The sequence below is a fragment of the Podarcis muralis genome, chromosome 14, assembly GCF_964188315.1.
Source record: "Podarcis muralis chromosome 14, rPodMur119.hap1.1, whole genome shotgun sequence".
NCBI lineage: Eukaryota > Metazoa > Chordata > Lepidosauria > Squamata > Lacertidae > Podarcis > Podarcis muralis.
In genome coordinates this window covers 10,721,636-10,732,267 of record NC_135668.1, presented here as the reverse complement: position 1 = coordinate 10,732,267, position 10,632 = coordinate 10,721,636, and the positions used below count along the sequence as shown (strand labels likewise).

Below are 10,632 nucleotides of genomic sequence, written 5' to 3'. Positions count from 1 at the left end.
GCATTGTAGTTTAGCCCTCACAGAATTCCCAGAAACCCTAAATGAACTACAGTGCCCAGAATTATTTGGAGGGGGGCGTGCTTTAAAAATATAGGATGTACACAGTCTTAGTCTAGACTAAGGCAATGCTGCAATCCTATACGACGGTATCTGGCAGTAAGCCCTGCTGAACTTGGACTTATTGAGAACACATGGCAAAATAAACAAAACGTTGCATCATCAAAAAGCATTCAGAAACAATCAAAGAGCCAAAGATTCTCAATATGTAAAATACAATTTATTATACTGAGGCCATTCGTAACTATCAACACAATATATTCCATTCAAAACTCAAAATATATCCTCAATAAATACTGCCTAATCAAAGGGTGCAGTGTGTCAACTTAGTTATTGCACAATGAACTCTTAACATTTACAGGTTTTTTTATAGTGCATTTTGATTTGTTGCAGGCATAAGCACAGAAATCCATTTTCCAAACCAAAACCGTGGGAAGTGATTTGTCAAGGTCTGCAGAAGACTCAATATGTTCCCATGTAACAACAAAAGACCAGCTACACTTCATATTTGCTTATGCAGCTAGAAACCTTCATATCTAGTATAAGTATATTTACATCTCCTTTTTTTCTTATTTAAATATTGTGTTTTTTTAAAAAACCAACAACTATGCCCTATTAGTGAATTTCAGATTGTGGGCTGAACTACCAGCTACCAAAAGCTCAATAACTTAAATCTGGACTGAAGCAATATAATTTACACTTTCTATATTATTAGACAGTATCCCTTACAAACAGCTAGCATTTGGAGAACTTTGGTGCTGTCTTAGAACTGCCCTCACTGCATTCAGTGCAAACATAACTTTTCCCACTTCTAGGGTAAGTTCTGAAAAAAATAAAATCAGTTTTTTTGAAAATCTGCAGCCTGGTTAATCTTGAACTAGGAAAAAGCCAGTTGTGGAGGGCACCAATTGGCTAGCATCTATGACATTACTAACTGCAGAGGCATTTGACCAGTGTACTTCTCTGCTTGTATTTTCCACTCATGAGAGGCACCAGGTTCCCATGCTGCTTTATCAGCTGAGTTGGAAGGAGTGAAAGTGGAGTCTTCTTCTTTCTCCCTGCCTCCAGCAGGAAAGTAATGGCATGCAACCTGCTTTTTCCCTGCTCACAACTGATGTTGCTTTTTCAGCATGGAAAGATGCAGGACTGAGAAATACTCATTTGTTGATTTTCCCCATCTAGGACTGAGTCTGAGCATTGGTCCACCTAGCTTAAAGGTAAAGGGACCCCTGACCATTAGGTCCAGTCGTGACCAACTCTGGGGTTGTGGCGCTCATCTCGCTTTATTGGCTGAGGGAGCCGGCGTACAGCTTTTGGGTCATGTGGCCAGCATGACTAAGCCGCTTCTGGCAAGCCAGAGCAGCACATGGAAATGCTGTTTACCTTCCCGCCGGAGTGGTACCTATTTATCTACTTGCACTTTGATGTGCTTTTGAACTGCTAGGTTGGCAGGAGCAGGGACCGAGCAACGGGAACTCACCCCGTCGCGGGGATTCGAACCACCAACCTTCTGATTGGCAAGTCCTAGGCTCTGTGGTTTAACCCACAGCGCCACCCGCGTCCCTCCACCTAGCTTAGAGGGGCGTAACTGTCTGGCTTTCCAGGATTTTAGACAGCCATCTTTCCCAATCCTTCTTGGAGAGTCTACTCTGCATAGAAAGCCTGCACTTTGCCACTAATCTGTGCCTCGTTCTCTGTGTTTTATGAACAAAACTTCTGTTCATAAATAAGATAGGAACCTTAATTCACCAGTCCCTTTTACAAAAGGCCACATTCACAATGAACTGTAGTTTAGCATGATGTGGATAAGTCTAGCCTCCTTGGGAGCTTGTGTGCACGGTTAGAAGATGGGAATTTGGGATCTTTTGTATCTAGTTAGCTGTAGCTAATTGTGGTTTGTTTGTTTTTTGAGCAGCAAACTGTGGTTCACACTAAACTTCATATCTTGTTTCAAATAAGCTCAATGTCAAACCATAGTTTCTGCAGCACACATGCTAAAATTAACTATAGTTAAGTGTTCATCAAAGTTCTGAAAGAGAAGAGGGAAAGGAGGCGTTACAGAACTCAAGAGGTCAGACCTGTTCGTGGTGTGTAGGGATGGAAAGCTTGTGGCCCTCAAAAATGTTTTTGGGCTGCAACTCCCATGAAGCTCAGTCAGGGATGTTAGGAGTTGTAGTCCAACGCCTGGAAGGCCACAATGTCCAAATACAGCCACTCTAATGACCAGGTAGGGGACGCGGGTGGCGCTGTGGGTAAAAGCCTCAGCGCCTAGGGCTTGCCGATCGAAAGGTCGGCGGTTCGAATCCCCGCGGCGGGGTGCGCTCCCGTTGCTCAGTCCCAGCGCCTGCCAACCTAGCAGTTCGAAAGCACCCCTGGGTGCAAGTAGATAAATAGGGACCGCTTACTGGCAGGAAGGTAAACGGTGTTTCCGTGTGCTGCGCTGGCTCGCCAGATGCAGCTTGTCACGCTGGCCACGTGACCCAGAAGTGTCTCCGGACAGCGCTGGCCCCCGGCCTATTGAGTGAGATGGGCGCACAACCCTAGAGTCTGTCAAGACTGGCCCGTATGGGCAGGGGTACCTTTACCTTTACCTTTAATGACCAGGTAGGGTGCTCAAATTCTAACTAGGTTGGTGTGCTTACCCTTTAGGGAATTTTGTTTGCCAATCAATCATTCATATCCACGTGTTGTGTAAAAGCTTACATTTCTCCAATAACTATTTGCCGACGACTCTAGTGCTGTCGACTCATAAATGGGTTTAGTAAGTACCTAGCAATTTAGCATCTTTATAATGAACATAAAATCCCTCCAATTACAGAATGCAAACTTTCCAAGGAAACACATGACTAGCATTTCACAAGCATATACATGAAAACTACTTTTCATTTCAATTTTGCTGCACGCTTAAAAGTTGTTGCAGTTCAGAACACAAAGATTATATTGCTGCATCTATAAACAGTTAAAAAAGAGACTGAAAGGATTCTTCTTACAAAAAAATACACTTTTATATAATACCCATTATCTTCAACAGGAAATTTTGTGGCTTGGTAGGATCGGATCCTGGAAATAGCTAACTTAAATGCAAACTTACTTTATTTTTAAAGTGACTGAGTTGAGCAAAGCAGTAAAGTGTAGTGCCAAAGTATCGCTTTCCAATTTCTCAACCATGGTGAAAGAGATTGGGGAAATGGTACGTCTGCATTCGGTGTAAGTTTCTGAAGGATCTGCCCCAATTTTATTACCCTTTTAGTAACAACCAGCTGATACTGAGCATAGCTGTCAACTTTTCCCTTTTCTTGCGAGGAATCCTATTCAGAATAAGGGAATTTCCCTTTAAAAAAGGGAAACGTTGACAGCTATGATACTGAGTGCAATCCACACCCAACAGAAATAAATGGCCTAAGAAAACCCATTGATTTTTAAATTAATCTGAATTGCAATATTGTTTTTCTTTTTAAAAAAGCTTCACAATCAATACACAACCAAGGAATGTTTCAAGAATCAGGGCTCATTTAGTTGCTCCATATAAACTGACCGTCTGGAAGGGTGACAAAGTGTGCTTCTTCTCCACAACGGTTTGGAGCAGGGATGGGCCTCCTGTGAGACTCTAGACTGGTGTTTCCCAAACTTGAATCTCCAGCTGTTGTTGGACAACAAGTCCCATCATCCCTAGCTAGCAGGACCAGTGATCAGGGATGATGGGAACTGTATTCCGAAAACAACTGGAGACCCAAGTCTGGGAAACCCTGCTCTAGACACTGCTGGATTCCAAATCCCATCAGCCCCAGCCAGCATAGGCAATGATCAGGATGTTGGGGATGGTAGTCCAGCCACACCTGGTGGGCCACAGGTTCCTCATCCCTGGTGTGGTCATGTATGAAAGAGGGCAGGTTGTGTCATATCAGGACCTGCCCACACACTCTTCTCACATCACAGTAACACTCTCCCATTTTATTTTCACAACAACTCTGTCAGGTAGGGTAGACTGAAAGATAATGTATGGCCGCAGCTCACCCAGAGATTCCAGGCTAAGGGGGGTGGGATTTGGGCCTAGTTTGACATACACCTTGGTGTGAGCTCTTCTTATTATGGAAAACCCAGAAGGACAGGGAGAGGAAGGGCCAATCCTTCATATTTTCCCCTTAATGGCTTCTATGGAACAAGAGAACGAACCCTCAGATACTCTGGTTTTCCTTCCAAGTTGACTTCAGGAAGAAATGCAATTACACGCAAGTGCTAGATACATAATGTGCAATGAAATACTAAATTCTGTTCCAACAGTTATTTTGACAGAGGTCTGGCTCGGAGAATTATTAAACCATTTCTTTAAAAAAAAAAAGGTAGTTTCAAAAACAGAAGTAAAAACAGCTTATTATTAGTAGTATACCACACATAGATTCCCCCACCCCCACTGTATGATAAAAGTATATTACCTTTTCTAACCAATAGTGAGTGTTTCTGGCCAACAACGTGATAAAACACTGACAATGTCGCATTCGATCTTTCAATTATCACCCTGTTGCGTTTCCTTTCGTTATTGTAGCTTTTTCTTTTTCCGATCTGAGGTGTTCATTTCCCCCCCACCATCCCATTGCAATTTTAACACGTATCTGCCAACAGCACCAGGGGTTAAGCCCAGACCTAGAGGGAGAAAGAGAGAGAGAGAGAGAGAGAGAGAGAGAGAGAGAGAGAGAGAAGTCAAATGATGATGAGCATCAAAAAAAGGTTACTTGCGGTTTTCTAAAACAACCTGCTTATGTGACCATGGGAACGGGAACGCTTCTCTTAGTGGATTCATATATCCACTTAAGGATGCTGTTGTTGGGAAAACTTTGGCCTTCCAGATATGGCTGAAATATAATTCCCATCAACCCCAGCAAGCATGGCCAATGGCCAGCGATGATGGGAGTTGTAGTTTAGCATCACCCGCAGGCCAAAGTTTCACAGCTGCCTCCAACACAGGAGAGTCTACCACCTCTCGTGGGAGTCTGGTTTTTATTATTATTAATAGTGTATTTCTGGATCTATTAGAAAACTTTCTGCAGTGTCTGCATCTAGAAGCTTCTTAGAAACTGGGTGTCCAGCGTTGCAAGCTCCAGCTCTCTGAAATTGATTACCAGCAACAATTGAGGCATGTGACTAATGTTCAGTGGCGTAGCGTGGGTTGTCAGCACCCGGGGCAAGGCAAGTAATTTGCGCCCCCTAACCCGTGGATTTGCGCCCCCTAACCTGTGGATTTGCCCTAACCCCAGATGTTGCGCCCGGTGCGGCCGGCCCCCCCTGCACCCCCCACGCTACGCCACTGCTAATGTTACAGTGTTTAGGTGCTTACCAAAGACATTTTTGTTTAAGAAGGATTTCCCAGAGATGTGACCAAGTTATTTATGGAACAATTATATAACTGAATAATTTTTTAAACTGATTTTCAAAACCTCTATTTCTCTTGCTATTCAACGACTTTATACTACAAAGCTGGCTATAAATGCATTTTATTTAATCATACTATTTCTGCATTAATCATAAGAGATGCTGATTTTGGGGGAAGAGGAAGGAAGCGGAAGAACGAAGAGCCCTTACTCTTAGAGTGTGATCCCAGGATCCTGAGCAGAAGGCTGTCCCGTCAGGCGAAACCCTCAAAGTGCTAACTCGATTCTCATGGCCAAACAGGATAGAAACACGAGCCCCTTTCAGAACATCCCACACGTTTATGGTGTAGTCATTGTAGCCAGCAAACAGTAAGCGGCCTGCAGGAGGAATTCGTAAAGAATGATGGCATTACATGAACAACAACATTTCCAGGGCTTATACAATGGCACCTCGGTTTTCGAACACCTCCATAGTCGAATGTTTCAGAACTCGAAAGCCAAAAATCTGGAAGTAAAAGCCTCGGTTTTCGAATGCGTCTCAGAAGTCGAAAAGGAAACGCAGCTTCCATTTTGAAGTTTTCCGAATTGAGGCTTCCATTTTGAGGCTTCCACTTTCAGTTTTCGAACATTTCAGAATTCGAACGGACATCCGGAATGGATTACATTAGAAAACCAAGGTACTACTGTTCCCTGATTTTTAGCAAATAATCTTTCCAAGGAAGGACACAGACAATGGTCAAATCTGCACATCTTGGTCAGCCAGTGGTTCCCCAACTTTTTCTTTATTTTCTGGACCACTTAATGATTTTTCTGCTTGTTGCACAGCAACTGAAATTCACTGTGCACCTGCATGTATTTTTTAAACAACAACAACAATTATTTTTTATACCCTGCCCTTCCTGGTTCAGAAAACCGGGCTCAGGGCGGCTAACAACAAATTTAAAACACTTAACTGATGCAACAAAAAACAGCATAAAATACAATATAAAACGTGAATAACAATAAATTCAGAATTCAAAAATCAATTTAGGGGGGAAATCCATCCAATAAACATTAGATGATCACCAGGGCTAGCTGGCTAAATTAGTCCTATTTGGGCCAGCGAGGAGACCAGGGGAGAATTAGCTGTGGGATCCCAGAGAACGTAATCGTCATAAAAAGGAGAGGGAGGAAGGAAGGAAGGAAGGAAGGGGAATAAAAGATCAGGCTAAGTTCAAATTGAAAGCCAGGCGGAATAGCTCTGTCTTATGGCTTCTTTTGTTTCTTATATATTGTATTTTATTGCAAGCCATAGAATTCAAATCGTAATACAATTAGCATACAACTGAAAGTCAATATGAACATTTAATGTAAAGGATGTGCCATCTTCTGCCTCCATCCACAAATCCACAGACATCCTGCAGACCAGCTGAATGATGTTCTACTCCTCTTAGATCTCACTGCTAGGAAACAAACCATGAACCCCAGCTGAACCAGGATCATGGTTTTGTTTTGCTCCAGCAATCGATAAGCTCAGATCAAAACGTGGCTACAGAAAGCGGTTTGTTGGAACAAAAGGAACTACAAGCCCTGGTTTAGGTACAATGCAAAACCATGTATCATGGTTTGTTTTATGGGGAGGAACAAAGCGGGCACAAATTACTTGTGATTATGGCTAATGAACCTAGTTTATGGCTTAATGTGGTGTGCAAGCAAGGATACGGGTGGTTAAAAAAATTACAACAATAACACAATTAAAAACAGGTTCAAAGGCAGCCACAAAACACACTGACCATCTACTATGCAATGGTCTGAGGACTTTTAACTGTCCCTGCTACAAATGAAGGTATTTCTTAAAAATGCAAGCTTCATCGAGATATCTGTTCAGAACATTTGAATGGTGTATCAACTTAAATATTTAAAATGAGATGGATGTTTGATGGTTAATGTACTATTAATGTGAGCTGCTGTTTCCTTTTTCTTTTTCCTCTCCCCCATTTTTTTTCTTTTTGTTGTTGATAACTTGCTATATATAAAAAGATTTATTTATATTTTAAAAAGAAAAAGAGGCAAAACAAAACCAGACTTCCATATGCAAACCACTGGGGACAGAAACTACTGTTCTCACATAAAGCAGGGACTAAAAATGGGTATCATATTGGGTGAGGAGGGGTGTAGATTTAGAAATATTTGAGGTCCAGTTGTATGCAAAATAGACTTGGTTTTAGTGACCCCCCCTTTTTTGAACTGTGGTAATTTTTATAAAGTAAGAGTACTGGTCAGGTGAGTTTACACTGAATAACGTGGGAAGTTTTTGTAATTGTTGTTTTTTAAAATATATAGAGCATTTGATGAATTGATGAATTCAGGCTTTGTAATGCAAATTGTAATAACATTTTGTGTGTGTTTTAAAAAAAAAAAGCAGTAACTAAAATTAAGAATTGAACAGAGTTGCCAAGTCATGATTTCAAGGGTTACGGAGTCTTCCTTCCCCACCCATTTCTGAGGAAGGAAAGGGCTTAGCCGCTGGCCTTGGCCTCATCGACCTTCCTTTCAAACAATCACTGATGCGGACTAGGCAAAGGAACGTCAAGGAAATGACAGTCTCACAACTCTGCAGACAGAATCCTCAACTTCAGGGGATGAGGGCAAGGGCTGTGAAGGAGAAGGGAAGGTGTGCAGGGCCTGAGTTTGAGAAGGCAGCACTGCCATCCTCTGACCTGGGAGAACTCGGCTGCAGATGACTTAGGAAGACCTGAGGCTCCTCTGCTCCACTGCAGAAGACTACTGGTACTTTAAAGCAGAGCAGCATCTTGTGGCACAGATAGTGCTGACCTTTAAAGTCCTAAACGGCCTCAGCCCAGTATACCTGAAGGAGCATCTCTGCCCCCATCATTCAGCCCAGACACTGAGGTCCAGCTCCAAGGGCCTTCTGGCGGTTCCCTCCCTGCGAGAAGTGAGGTTACAGGGAACCAGGCAGAGGGCCTTCTTGGTGGTGGTGCCTGCCCTGTGGAACGCCCTCCCATCAGATGTGCCTTCATATGTCTTTTAAAAGTCAGATAGTTGTCTGACTTTTAGAAGACATCTGAAGGTAGCCCTGTTTAGGGAAATTTTTAATGTTTGATGTTTTATTGTGTTTTTAGTGTTCTGTTGGGACGCCCAGAGTGGCTGGGGAAACCCAGCCAGATGGGTGGGGTATAAATACAGAGGAACCTCAGGTTACAGACACTTCAGGTTACAGACGCTTTTGGTTACAGACTCCGCTAACCCAGAAATAGTACCTCAGGTTAAGAACTTTGCTTCAGGATGAGAACAGAAATCGGGCAGCAGTGGTGCGGCAGCAGCAGCAGTGGGAGGCCCCATTAGCTAAAGTGGTACCTCAGGTTAAGAACAGTTTCAGGTTAAGAACGCACCTCCGGACCGAATTAAGTTCTTAACCCGAGGTACCACTGTACCCTATTTTTCTGTCTATAAGCCTACCCCATGTATAAGACGCCCCTTATTTCTGGGGACTCAGATTTAAGAAAATGGGGGGAGATGGCCCAGAGTATAAGAGCCCCCCCCCCAATTTTTGACATTATTTTTAGGGGGGAAACCTAGTCCTATACACAGAAAAATATGGTAATAAATAATAAATAATTATTGTTGTTGTTATTACTGTTATAGTTGTTTTGTTATTGTTGTTGTTGTTATAGTTATTATTACTATTAGGCTGCACTTCTGCTACTCTGAGGGCTCCATTTCAGCTTGTTCCTTGCCGCAGCAACTTCAATCCCAGCCTGAACCCTACTTTGCCTTGCACCCACCCACCCTGAAACTTGTTCTGGCCTGCCTTGGGTTTACACCCTGGGCTGGGACCTGCTGCACAGCAGATGGGAGTCTCCTCCTTCACTAGCAAGACCCCAGATGTTGTCCACAAGACAAGCATGCAAAACATTTCTGCCTCTTCCAAGAAAGGGAATGAGCTTTTGCATAAGAGAACAAGGAAGTGGGACGCAAATAGCAATGGGCTCCCAGGATGTTCTTCGAAAAAAGAGAGTATGCCTTGCTCATACAGCCACCAGCAGCAGATGGTGTGAAAATTTGCTGGCATGTGCAATTGCCCTTCATCACTCAAAGTGCATGTTGCGCAACTACACTCGTCGTGCTGTTAGAAAACAAGTAACAAGTTGCCTGCTGCACAATACTGCACATAGTTCCTCAAGGTTTGAGCTAATGTCGACATATTTAGAAAAGCCACACTAATTCCAGAAAGTGTCCTCATCGCAACAATATATTTTAATAAAATGATGCCCAACTAATTGGAGATACCCAAAGTGTTGCTGCTGTTTCTAGATCGAGCCTTTATAAAATCAACCAGTCCAACTGATTCAAATCAGTGAAATGTTGCAGCTCAAGCTATAACCAATTTTCCTCAGCCAAGCTAAAGGCAGCAGCTAAAGCAACACCTTCCCCAAAAGCATGCAGTGGAGTCAAAGAACTGTTTTCATGAAAGATGAGCTACCAGCCTTAGCCTCAAAACCAGGGGTCTGCAACCTTTAAGACAAAAAGAGCCACTTGGACCCATTTCCAAAGAAAAAACAACAACTGGGAGCCGCAAAACCATTGCGACATTTAAAACAAATATACCTCCGGAGCCGCGATCTGACAGCGGGTGGGAAGGTGACGTCGGGACGGTGCGTGACTAACGCACGCACCGCCCCCATGCGATGTAACAGCCAGTACAGCGCCCGCCACAGTGAGGAGTGTCGGGGCGCACAATGCGCCTCCTCCCCTCGCTAGTATCCGCCCCGGAGCCGCGCAAAGATGTAAAAGAGCCACATGCGGCTCCGGAGCCGAGGGTTGCAGACCCCTGCTCAAAACCAAAGCTCAAGAGCAGCCACTTGTAGACTGCAGGGCCTGCAATGATTCAGCAGTTTTACAAGTTTCTTTCACCAGCTAAGGCAGGGGTCTGCAACCTTTAAGACAAAAAGAGCCACTTGGATCCGTTTCCGAAGGAAAAAAAAAACTGGGAGCCGCAAAACTCATCATTATAAAAATAACTTTTTTGTCACTTTTTTATTATTTCTTTGTTTGACCCCTCAGAATTACTCCTCCTCATAGAAATAAACGTTAAATTAACAAGTTACCTTTTTGTGTGTGTGTTCTTCACTCCCCTTCAAAACAGTGACCAGCGTACATGCCCCTTACAAGGTAGCGGGCGGGCGGGAAGGTGACGTCGGGACGGTGC

The 10,632-nt window shown here is 43.4% G+C and overlaps 1 protein-coding gene across 2 annotated transcripts in view; it reads right to left on the bottom strand.

The window, feature by feature from the left end:
- Nucleotides 1-255: 255 nt before the first annotated feature.
- The window catches only part of GNB5 (G protein subunit beta 5), a 36,020-nt gene continuing 25,643 nt past the window's right edge, over nt 256-10,632 (bottom strand). The window contains exons 10-12 of one of the 2 annotated variants that reach the window (XR_013390669.1): nt 5,635-5,801; nt 2,049-4,698; nt 256-1,976 (exon numbers count right to left, since the gene is read on the bottom strand). Coding sequence is in view for 1 of the 2 variants with exons in the window: in XM_028706237.2 (XP_028562070.2) it covers nt 4,687-4,698; nt 5,635-5,801 (179 nt within the window). In the remaining variant the exon portion in view is untranslated. Of the gene's footprint in view, nt 4,699-5,634; nt 5,802-10,632 lie in introns of both variants that reach the window. The other variant, XM_028706237.2, reaches the window with a different exon arrangement.